Genomic DNA, 12,716 nt, shown 5'->3' with positions numbered 1-12,716 from the left:
CCCAGTTGACTGACTAATCTCTTTATCTTTAACCAAACTTGAGCATGATTCAGCATATAGATGTTGGTGTCTGGATACAATAACTATTGTTTTTGCAGTTCGGAGACTTGGAACGCAGTTTTTTCACTGTCTTTTTCAAAAATCGTGTGAGAGATACCTGTTCATGCCTAGTTAATGGTGAAATACTGTAAAGTCACTCCTATTTCTGGATAGTGTTCCGAACGCTGCTGAATGGAAGAGTCGGAAGTCTAAAAATATATATCTGTAATCAGTGATACCAGGATGATTTAAGGTGATAAAGACAGCCTTATGCTTTTACCTAACCTGATCTGCTTCTTGTGCCATGCCTCAAAAATAAGAAACCTTTTAATAGACCTTCAGTCGGGACTAAGCTAGATAATATTAACTGGCATTGACAGGGAACACGATTGCTAGTTTCTCGCCTTTCTGTGCTTTTTTGCAGATTAGTTTCTTCGTGCTTTCCCACTATGCCAGAATTCATGGAACTAATTGTTTTGATTCATTTTTTAAGCAGGGATCACCTTTGTTCATGTCAATATCCTGATTAGAAACATATTTAGTGGAAAAAGCAATGACATATTTAATACCAATTTTCATGTGGAAGAGCGTGACTCCTCCCTCTAGGCCGATGCGATCAATCATGCAGATTATCAAACACGCCCTGGAAAGCAAACACATGCAGGTCTCCATGTGCACACTGAAACAATGCAAAGGTCTTTTCACTTCTAGCTTGATATGCCCAGGGAAACAGACAACAGCCATTGTCTTCCACGAAAACCGATCCCCTCACCAGGCAGGGATCTGGCAGGTGCATTACAAACCCCTCATTCATTAGTTATGTAGACTCTGTATTTCAGTTACACGGGCAAACATCTTCTCATATTTGTCACCAGCACTTAATCTCTCAAAGTCCTCACTTCCCACTTAGGCACACATAGCTCCACCCTCCTATATATAGAATTATTTCTTTGTGGGTTAGCATCATAATGTGCAGTTGTGCCACGCACTGTACTCTCACTGCTGCGTTCAAAAAAAGTTACCTGACCTGCACTTGCCTTTTTGTGAAGGAAAAAGTACTAACTGCAGTGCTTCCATTTAAAGGGGAGTCATTCCTTCCTACTGCTGCCTTGTGCTTGTTGTTTTGACTTTTTTTTTTAGATCATTTTGTACCAATAAAACCTGAGCTGGATTGCATAATATTATAACTGAATCAGATTTTAAAAGTATACACTCAAATACATATTGTCTATGGTTGGTCTAATGTGATTAATAAGGCCCTAAATTAATATGTGTTGTTGATTGGCCCAGACTGAAATCAACTGAAAGGTACTCAGTTATAGGTGTGAGGAATGCCCACAGAGACGTAGGGGAAGTGACTTCAGGAAGTGACATCAGCCTTTTTCTTTGCTTGGCTAAATCGGCCTTTGAACCCTACGGCACACAAATTAAAATGGGTGACTGTAAATGTGATCTAGGTTGGGCACAACCTGATAAGAACGTATAATGTGGGACAGTTATTATACAAGGGCTGATAAGAAGGAAACATGGCAGTGATAGATTCAATGCTAAGTATATGCTCTTGCACACGAATCCATCTAAAACATGACTTAAAGATTAACTAATTACATATAACATTAATAATAAAAACCTTAGAATGTTATTAATGTTATTTGGGGGTCTAACATCATAGAGACTGGGTGTGAGTTTTGTTAATGATCATGTAATAACTCTGAGGTTTCCCTTCAGTCCAATATTTATTCACTTTCATCATACAGCCACAGGAAAACGCCCTCTTTCAAGGTCAAGAGTCATAAAACAGACCTTTTTTTATTACTTGAATCTTTTAATAAAGTAAACTTTTGCTCATTATTTGGTTTTATTTTGGGAAGCTTTAAGATGCTGCTATTCATCATGTCCCCTTAATTTACTATTTGACACGGCCCCCATGAAACCGCAAAGAAATCTCAAGGTTTGCTTTTCTGGAGCATGCAGAATGTGTGTTAACACAATTCTGAGGTGGTTAGATATGCTGGTAAAGTAATTTTTCCCACCCATCAATCTGGGAAGAGTTTTAAAACCATTTCCACCTCTTTAAAGATCAATGGCAAGAGGTTTATTTTCCTAATAGGAGAAAGAAAATGCTTTTTGGGAAGGGATATTCACCCCAAAGTCTAACCCTGAAATTGTTCATATGATTAATAAAAGGAAAATAATAATAATAATAATCAGGTTCTCATGCAAGACTACACGCCTTGGTTGGCATGTGGAACGATTAAGAGTCACAGTCATAAGAATAAACATGTTGGCATCATTTGCAAGGGTAAAGGAGAAACTATCAAAGGAGAATATAAGAGGGACAATTTAAATTTAGCAGTTTTTGTGTATGATAAGACGTTTGGAACAATTTACTTATTATTTACTGCTTATTTGCAGTTGTGGAAAAAAAAGCACCATGAGGTCATTAATTTTAATATAAACTACTCTTGGTTCTTAAGTACTGTACAGTTTAATAAAGACCACCTCCACAGACTTGACATTGGGATTTAAGAAGTTACTGCTGAGCCTGGTTCTGCTGGAAAAGGGAGTTTTTCTTCTCCACTGTCGCTACAAGCATGCTTAGTGGAGGGATTGCATTTGAGTCAATGCAATAAACAGGTTTTCCTTAGATAGAAAACTTTGAATCAATTTGACTGTATGATCTGGTGAACTGGAAAGTGCCTTGAGATGACATGTGTTGTGAATTGGCGCTATAGAAATAAACTGAATTGAATTGAACTGCTAAGAGACATTTGCTACTAGAAGCTTCACAGGCTAACGAACTACAGTATGTGATGAAGTTAGTTTTTAGCATATAGCTTTTTTATTCTGGGTTTATTTATTTTCAGTTATGTAAGGAGGTAATCTCTTGTGAGCTTTTCTATTCTTAATCGTGATAATTAATTATCATTTATTGATCAAATCATTCAGTTGTACTCTGTTACCTAAAACAGTGAAATTAAAGGGGAAGTGCACCTTTGTATTATTTTTACTTCACCTTTAAACTGTATCTGGTCTTTTGGCAAATGTGGACATATATGGAGCTCTTGATCAACAATTAAGAGCTGATCTTGCAAGAAGAAAGGATATATAAAATATATCAACTAATGCAAATGATGTAGCTACACTCGATGTGCTATTCTTAGCTGTTTCTGAAGAATTTCAAAAAATCTAAATTAAAAATAATATCAGTCAAATATCAGCCAAAACATGTTATTGGATTATATTGGGCTACATCCTAAAATTTCCAGTATTGTCATGCCGATAGAACAACTTTTGTTTAAAGTTTCTATAACCCATTGGTGAATATTACATTGGTCAGTTGTTTTTTTTGTTATCTCTTGTTCCCTGTTTTAGTGATATCAATCATCAGCGTTTTTCTAACATTCTAAAGTACAAAATAAGTAATAAAAGCATTTATTATTTGTGCTAATATCCTATTGGATCCATATCCTCCCAATACAATGTTATCCCGTCACTTTCAAACCTGTAATATCAGAGGTGCATCGTAAATGAAAAAGTTGTATCAGGACACCCCTGGAATTCACACACTACTGCAGCGAACACATGCAACAGTTTATCTGGCCTTTGTAAAAGATCTAGACTTTTGTGCTGTAACATCAGGAATTAAATGATTTGACAAAAAAAATATGACAAAAACATATTAAAAAGAAAATGAATAAGATTTCCTTCAGAAAAGTTGGGTTAGGTTAAGGCATCTGTGGCAAATACAGAAACAACTATTGAATTTTTCACATTCTGTGTTCTATGATTTCACTGTGAAAGAAAGGCATACTGACACATATTCCTTATTAGATTATTTATATGCATCAACAGTTTTTCATAGAGCCAGGCAAACAGTTGAAGTACGGGTGAACTATCATGTATGGAGCGATCAGGATATTAACCACCAAGCAGCATAATTAGACCCAGAAACCTGCAGCAACACTTGTATCAGTTTGAAATAGATTTTTATGTATCATGTGCAAGCACATGCTGATATACACTATATTGCCAAAAGTATTTGCTCACCCATCCAAATTATTGGAATCAGGTGTTCCAATCACTTCCATGGCCACAGGTGTATAAATTCAAGCACCTAGGCATGCAGACTGTTTTTACAAACATTTGTGAAAGAATGGGTCGCTCTCAGGAGCTCAGTGAATTCCAGCGTGGAACTGTGATAGGATGCCACCTGTGCAACAAATCCAGTCGTGAAATTTCCTCGCTCCTAAATATTCCACAGTCAACTGTCAGCTGTATTATAAGAAAATGGAAGTGTTTGGGAACGACAGCAACTCAGCCACGAAGTGGTAGGCCACGTAAACTGACGGAGCGGGGTCAGCGGATGCTGACGCGCATAGTGCGAAGAGGTCGCCAACTTTCTGCAGAGTCAATCACTACAGACCTCCAAACTTCATGTGGCCTTCAGATTAGCTCAAGAACAGTGCGCAGAGAGCTTCATGGAATGGGTTTCCATGGTCGAGCAGCTGCATCCAAGCCATACATCACCAAGTGCAATGCAAAGCGTCGGATGCGGTGGTGTAAAGCACGCCGCCACTGGACTCTAGAGCAGTGGAGACGCGTTCTCTGGAGTGACGAATCGCGCTTCTCCATCTGGCAATCTGATGGACGGGTCTGGGTTTGGCGGTTGCCAGGAGAACGGTACTTGTCTGACTGCATTGTGCCAAGTGTAAAGTTTGGTGGAGGGGGGATTATGGTGTGGGGTTGTTTTTCAGGAGCTGGGCTTGGCCCCTTAGTTCCAGTGAAAGGAACTCTGAATGCTTCAGCATACCAAGACATTTTGGACAATTCCATGCTCCCAACTTTGTGGGAACAGTTTGGAGCTGGCCCCTTCCTCTTCCAACATGACTGTGCACCAGTGCACAAAGCAAGGTCCATAAAGACATGGATGACAGAGTCTGGTGTGGATGAACTTGACTGGCCTGCACAGAGTCCTGACCTCAACCCGATAGAACACCTTTGGGATGAATTAGAGCGGAGACTGAGAGCCAGGCCTTCTCGACCAACATCAGTGTGCGACCTCACAAATGCGCTTCTGGAAGAATGGTCAAAAATTCCCATAAACACACTCCTAAACCTTGTGGACAGCCTTCCCAGAAGAGTTGAAGCTGTTCTAGCTGCAAAGGGTGGACCGACGTCATATTGAACCCTATGGATTAGGAACGGGATGTCACTTAAGCTCATATGTGAGTCAAGGCAGGTGAGCAAATACTTTTGGCAATATAGTGTATCTACTATGCCCAAACTGGTTTGCTCTGATACAAAATAAGTTTTGAAGTGCTTAAAACTTTTTTCAGAACTCTTTCAGTTGTGTTAACTTTCTAAAACGGCATAAATTTCATCATAGCAAAACTAGAGAAAGTAAGATTAGAAAACTGTAATAGATAATCACTAAAGTGAGGAAAAGGACGCAACAGAGCACTGTGCAACAAGCTTGTCTGGTGTGCCTCTATGGCACTGCCTGGATGTCTGTAGACAAGATGCAGCGGCAGCGCAGACCATGGGAGTGACGCATTGCAGGTACAAACCGACCAATCAGAGAGCGCGATTTCTTTCCGCTACGTTTGTGCCTATCCACTCAGTAGCAGAAAGTATTCCTACGCAAATATTTAGTCCATCAGCTAAAGAGTAGAGAGACGTTTTGTCACGACGTTAATACAACCACAGAAATTTTATTTTTGTTAGTATTGTGTGTTTTTATTCTCCTTCATAAAGGCTATGTGGTGAAGTGCTATTTTCTAATAACCGGACATATAGGAAGTTGGCGGAGGGATTTCTGGAGAAGGAGGAGTTTAAGACAGCCCTTAAATCCGAGCCCAGTCGTCTCCCTCTCAGTGTGCTCATAGTGGTTTTTGTTTCTCACTCTGGTTGTTAGTGGTGGTTTTTGGATATTTTTCCCCCCCCCAAACGGAGTTTGTGGTGAACTAGCAGTTGATCCCACGCTGAGATGGTAAGAGCATTGACTTGACATGTAATCTTTTATCCAGCTTTTGAATACGACACTAATAAAACCAGAGAACGACCGTAGCAGCTTAAACATAACGCTATTTCTGTATTTTATGTTTCACTTTTCATTGCTAACTGTCTTGCACGCGTGCTTTCCATTAAAACGATAACTATACATAAATGTTATGTATAGTTAATGTTACGAGCCGATGGGAATAACGTATGATTGTAATGGGAGTGTTTCGGCATCATGGGCGTTGTTTGCCTCTCAGTGCTGCTGCTGCTTAAAAGCAGCACTGGTGACAGTCAAACGTTCCGTATTTCACTTAAAAGTAAATCGAAAATGTATATATTATCTGTCTTTTTACTTATGAATGGGTTCACTGGCATGAAGGAAGTTTTTCGTCGTGCTAAAAGTGATGTGAGGCTAAGCCGGCATATAATGGTTGCTAGCCAGCTACAGCTCTTCCTAGCTAGCATTTACCGCCAAATAATTATCCCTTAATTGTGTGGCGTCATTCAATCATTAAAGCAGCTCCAGCATCGGGGGTAATGTGCTGAACAACGTTTCCTATTAGTGTCGCTTCCTATTATCTAAAAAGGATGTAAACGCAACTGCTTCCCCTTTGGGTCGTTTTCTTTTTTGCGATCTGCGTCCACTTTCTTTAGCTCTTCTTTCATTTGCATCGTTATGAGTAAAACAAAGTATTAACCTTATTCAGGCTCAGATGCAATTGGCTTTTTAACTTGTGGGAACTATAAAACCTGCAGCATATTCAACACTTAAAGGAAGTACTGTCTCATTTGGTTTTAATGAATTCTGTGGGCTACCGGTATGTTTCAGTTCCATTTCATTTTTTTCCCTGCAATTTAATTTATCTGATCTATCTGAATTTGCTGAAATGCACCAAAAAGCATATTTTAAACCTCAAATCTAATGATTACTTTAAAACACTTTTTTAACCTTTTTTTTGTCAGGTATACATATATAGTTGGCATTTAATGCCTCACACATGGACACTTCCCACCCCACACTTTTAAGTGTTTTTTTTCCAAATCTAAATTGTTTTGTTTCCTTTCTGTAAAATATTTTTTGTCCAAAATTTGTATCTTCAACGTAAACTGCTTTGCAATCCAATTAACCATTTTCAGTTTTACCTGGATGTTTAAATTGATTTCTATAGCTTTTTTTTCTCTATATAGAATATACAGGAATTTCATAATTTGATAAAATGTTTCACAAATGAAAGTACTTGGTATTCTTAAAGTGTGAAAAATCTAAAGGTTTTTTTTTTTTTTTTTCAGGCTGACCAACTAACAGAAGAGCAAATTGCTGGTAAGATATGGCTGCATTGATCTTCCTCCTCATAACTTGCTTCTGTGGCTTCCATTAAGGACTAATCTGGTGCAGTGGATTTATACTTTTGCCTTTTAAGGCATTGCACAGGGCAGCCTGCTGGTCATAAAACTGGAATGAAAGAAACCGCTGTTGCTTGCTGTCTGTGGATTGCTGAAGGACTCCCTCACTAAAAACTTTGCATTTTCATGGCTGCTGAATTATGTGATGTAATCTGGAAGAGCCCTGCTCTCCTGGTGTGTTGGCACTCATCACTTTACATGCTGGGTCCTTTACACTGGGCCTATGGAACACTATAATGCACTGTGGTAGCAGTTGGGGTTTACTGCATATGAATTGCTGAGCTGGGACTTGGATGTCTTAAATTCTTAGTACAGGTGCCAACTCCTTGCTTTCAAGCATGGTTATGATCTAAAGTAATCTGGCTGTAACAGCTGTTTTCCTCATGGATGGCTTGTGTAAAGCTTTATGGAGCAGTATATTTGCATGGCCTAAAAAGCTGGGTTATTAGCATTGTTGTAACCAGCTGCTAAAGCGATTCTCATTGTTTGGAGTCAAAGCATCCATTTATTGCAGGACACCTTTACTTGATGTTTGTTTATTGTTTTACTCCAGCCATCTGCAGCATGCCACCTTTATTACCCATTGGCCTCATCTATAAGCATGCCATTGTTTCTGGTCCCTCATGGCTCAGTGCTGTCAGTCACTTTGATGGCCTGTCTGTACCCTGATGTTTGAGCTCATGGTAGCTGTTTAACCAGAAACTCATCCACTGGGAATATAAATAGAGGTGCACCTGTGTGCTGTTTTGATGACAGTCCTTGAGTTTTAGCTGGGTGTAGTCTCTAAGAACTCGAATCAAATTGAGCTGATATATTGTTGCATCTAATGGGTTGAATTTATTTTTTTTCTTCTTCCTTTTCTGTCTTTAGAGTTCAAGGAGGCCTTTTCGCTCTTTGATAAGGATGGAGATGGCACCATCACCACTAAAGAGCTGGGTACAGTGATGCGCTCTCTGGGCCAGAACCCTACAGAGGCAGAGCTGCAGGACATGATCAACGAAGTGGATGCCGATGGTGAGAATTGGTCTTTAAACACTCCTGCTGTTCCCAAATGTTCCTGATCTAGATCTAACACTTGCTTGGGCTTTTATTAGGAAATGGAACGATAGACTTCCCTGAGTTTCTAACCATGATGGCCAGAAAGATGAAGGACACAGACAGCGAGGAGGAGATCAGAGAAGCATTCCGTGTCTTTGACAAGGTAAGCACTTAAAAGGGTAGTTATAGTATAGATTTTTAAAACAAGCACTCGGTAACTGACCCAATTTTTAGGATGGAAATGGATACATCAGTGCTGCTGAGCTGCGCCATGTGATGACGAACCTTGGAGAGAAACTAACTGATGAGGAAGTGGATGAGATGATCAGAGAAGCAGATATTGATGGAGATGGACAAGTCAACTATGAAGGTTGGTAGTTAGAAATAATCCTGGCTTTTAGTGTATATAGATTATTTTTTTTCCTCTAAAAACATGTTCCTAACTTTAACTTGAATTTTTCATTCTCTCTGCAGAGTTCGTACAAATGATGACGGCGAAGTGATGGCCTTGTAGAGATTTCTATATAAATTTGCCTTTTTTCTTTGTGTAATTTATCTGTAAAATCTTAATAGCCCCCCATTCGTCCCTGCCCCCTCTGCTGTCCAAAGGAACTGCATGTAAACTGCATAAGCTCATGTCCCCATGTCCCTTTCTTTTGCTGTCATGGTGTTTTGGAGTGACGGAATGGCCATACAACCAGGAGCCTGTGGAGGCCTCTGGGAGCCGGAGATATTCGGCCCCTCCTTACCTGGCAACATAGGAGACCTGTCACCTGGTTGTCACTTGGCAACACTGTTGGCATGGAAGCAATGTAGCGGAGTTAAAACTCTGCATGGACTATGGACAAAGTACATGAAATCTCTCAGCATTGCACTACTGCAAAATTATGACACGGGTGTATCTCCTTGGTACTCGTACAAACTCTTTTGTATCTGCTGTTCTTTATTGGAAAATGACTAATCTTAACATGCTTTTTAATGTTTTACTCACTACTTTTACTTTCCTCTTTTCTTTCTTTTTTTTTTTTTTTTTTTTCTTTTTGTATGACCTCTGGTCATGCCTAAAACAATCCATTCCAAGTTGTATATTTTGTTTTCCAATAAAATTTACAATCTACCCATATTTGAAACCTGTCTTGTTTTCACGGTTTAAAATGAAATTTGTTTACCCTGTAACGGCTGTTTTTGTACGAGGACGGAACACTGCAGTTTTCTTTTAAAATGTTTACAGAAAGTCTCTCCTGCTAAACTTAAAAAAAGGCACTTAGGAGCATCAGCCAATGCCTCTTAATGTATTGAGCTCAAATCATTTGTTTAGAAATGTAGGAGCAGAGTGTAGACTTGGTGCAAACTGCTGTGGTCAGCCTTGCACTGTCCCTGCTCAGTTTCTCATGGGCCATGTGTTGTGTCCTGGAGTTAGCATGGTTCTGTGTAAAAAGCTTGACTGCCTCATGTCCGATTTGACATTTGCCCCCAATTAATGAGGTGTGGGTGCACATCAAACATGGGTGTAAATAGAGGTGTACCTGTTGGCTTTTTTTTTTTTTTTTCCTGAGTTTGTTACAGTAGCTTGCAGAGAAAATTGTTTGAAATAAAGCTCAATTGTAGACTTCCTCTGTCTGGTTTGGTTTCTCAACTATGGATTTTACATATGGAATCTCCTGTCTTAAGCCAAAAATGAGGTGGAATGTTTTCCCTCAGAATTTAATTTTAGCTATGGACATTTAGATTTTCTTTGAATTTCCTAGATTTGCTTTCTTAAAGCTGCATAATTTGTCAGTTGTTCAAAATCAGACTTGTATGGTGTACATTTTAGAATCGGGTCTGTTCTTAAAGTCTTTATCAGTTTACAATAGTATCCCTTCATTTCCCATAATCAATTGTGGGTCAAGTATGAACAGTGGTGGCTAAATTCGTCTGACACAAGATAAACTAAGTGTTTAGGCAAGAACGTACCATTAAGCTGCTGTGACAAATTTGCCTGTAACGATTGGGGTCACTGCTAATTTCAAAGATTAATACTTCCTGGTTGTCATGCCATCAATCCTGCAGTAAAACTCCCTGCATCATGCTGTCTCCTCCGTACTTCACAGCTGATCCGGTGTTCTCTGGTTTGCAAGCTTTTTCTCCAGCCCACTTCACCTTTTGTTTTATCTGATTATAAACTTCTCAAAGTCCAGATCTGCTAATGTGTGAATATTGCGTCTGGTTTAACATTTCTCAAGTCTTTTACACAATGAAATGCTTGACACCTGAATGTTGGTCTTCCATTGTGCCTTAGTCAAAGTTAAAACAGTCAAGGGGTTTAAATTTAGCAGCTGATTAGTGAAGGGTCTGAGCATGGTGCGGTGATGTCTGATATTGTTTATTCCAGGGCAGTCATGCTTTTCTTTGCCATTCTAACCTGGAGGGTGAGATGGTACATCCCATGTCAGGGAACTTGGAAAGTTAGTGTGTTAATTGAAATCTTAGATTCACCATCCTATTCTTTAGTTAACATTCAGATCGGTTGACCTTATTAAAGATAGTGTAGAATTTTAGACAATTTTTAAAAAGACCCGCCCTCTCCACTTTAGAAAAAAAATGCACATGCACAACCCTCACAAGCTAATTTCTTCCTGTGCACGCTCTGTTTGCATCGCTCATGCAAGCTTACTTTCCAAAAGAAGATTTGTTATTTTTCCACTATGTCTGTAAGCAAACCTGACGTATGACAGCCTAACCTAAACATATCACCAGAATGATTGACAATTAGGAGGACCATTTATTTAGATGATCCACCTGGAAAAGGAACATCCTCCAATATACCTTTAACATCAAGTTTCAGATCAGGATGTTAAAAGAAACTCAGTTCTCTGGTTATCATATGTTTATTTACTATGTTTAAATCAGGTTATTTTCCATCAAAATGTCCACCGTGAGGCATTTGTGGCATTTATGCAGCAACACATTCTCTCTTAAAGATGTGCCTCTTAGTTTTTTTCTTGTCTCCCAGCATCAGCGGCCCCCGTTCCCAAGGACTGAGTTGTTTATGACGTCTTCTGCTACGTGAAAGAGTATTAAAGCGCATCCTTGTTAGTTTAGAACAGGGCAGATCAGATGTGGGTGATGTCTGTCTTTTCTCAGTTTTGCAAGAATTTTAGAATTAAAGTGTCGCTATGATTATCTCTCTTGTTTATTCAATAAACTCACTCGGGTGCAAAATTTTATTTTTCAATCCGCAGGGGGCATACTTCAGTAGTTCCTCATGCCAAAACCACTTGGAGTGTTTGCTTCATCAACATAGTTGGTCTCAGTAATTGGCAAGTACGGTGGAAGGTTTGTGGTGATGTGGGCTTAATTCTGTTCTGAGGTTTTATGAATTTTTTACAGAAAAACAAAACAAAGAAAAACCTTTAAGTTCCCTCTGGTCATTTAAGTATCACAAGCTGGGGCATTAATAACCGAAAAAGTCTGTAATTAAAACAAAAATCAGTGTCAAATATTCTTTTCAAAGCAATAATAGCAGACCAAGTCACCAAGTCAGTGATCCTATTCTTAGCTGAACAAACCCATTAAAATTTCACTTATACATTTCATTTTCTAAGTCTTAGAGTTGCAAATGATTTTGGAGTTTATGCTTGTAAATCTGCTGCTGGCTTGCAGCGCAAAGCATATGTTATGGCTACAAAGCTCCCTTAGGCTGTAAAGTCGACTTGACCCTATGCAAGACAGCTGATTCAAGCCTGCGGCTGCTTCAAGTGACGTGACAACATGGACTCCTGTATAATTCATAAATAACTGCACTGAAATTCACTGGGGCCTAACGTGCTTTTTTAAGATTAAATAATTCCGCTTTTTGGTAGGAAGCTTCAGTTTGGACGTTTTGGATACATAACTAGAGCAAGGATGATAATTGAAAAAAAAAAAAACACTGACTGTGACCAAAGTTTATCAGGGTTACAAGGTCATAACTCATAGAGAGAAGAATGCAACAAATTCATCACCCTCTTTCTACAGTACAATAGGGGATGTGAAATGCTGTAGGCGTTTTTTTCTCTACTAAAAGCTGCTGGAACCTTGTTTCAGTAAATGGTATCGTGGACTCAAATAAGAACATATAGAAAAGAAGCAATCAATGCCAGAAAACAAAAAAATCAAACCAAAATGGTTGATCATAAACATAATAAGCCATTCAGTCAAACTGATAATAAAAAACAAGTAAACAAATAAAATAAAAATCAAATAAATGT

General features: G+C 38.9%; 1 protein-coding gene across 1 annotated transcript; it reads left to right on the top strand.

Annotated features, from left to right (window-relative positions):
• The first annotated feature begins 5,885 nt into the window (after positions 1-5,885).
• calm2a (calmodulin 2a (phosphorylase kinase, delta)) lies at positions 5,886-9,743 on the top strand. Its single transcript, XM_038299495.1, has 6 exons — positions 5,886-6,031; positions 7,333-7,363; positions 8,317-8,460; positions 8,541-8,647; positions 8,719-8,854; positions 8,959-9,743. The coding sequence occupies exons 1-6, from the start codon at positions 6,029-6,031 to the stop codon at positions 8,985-8,987; spliced, it is 450 nt and encodes a 149-aa protein (XP_038155423.1). The 5' UTR covers positions 5,886-6,028; the 3' UTR covers positions 8,988-9,743.
• The last annotated feature ends 2,973 nt before the right edge of the window (positions 9,744-12,716 follow it).

The sequence above is a fragment of the Cyprinodon tularosa genome, unplaced genomic scaffold, assembly GCF_016077235.1.
Source record: "Cyprinodon tularosa strain WSP-4 unplaced genomic scaffold, ASM1607723v1 ctg43, whole genome shotgun sequence".
Taxonomy (NCBI): Eukaryota; Metazoa; Chordata; class Actinopteri; order Cyprinodontiformes; family Cyprinodontidae; genus Cyprinodon; species Cyprinodon tularosa.
Note: the sequence above shows the minus strand (reverse complement) of the source record. Positions and strands in the feature narration are given on the sequence as shown.

Excerpts from the sequence above, each read along its gene's own strand:
- calm2a (XM_038299495.1), top strand. Across the intron at positions 8,461-8,540 it reads CAACGAAGTGGATGCCGATG|GAAATGGAACGATAGACTTC; the intron begins GTGAGAATTGGT and ends GGCTTTTATTAG. Across the intron at positions 8,648-8,718 it reads CATTCCGTGTCTTTGACAAG|GATGGAAATGGATACATCAG; the intron begins GTAAGCACTTAA and ends CCCAATTTTTAG.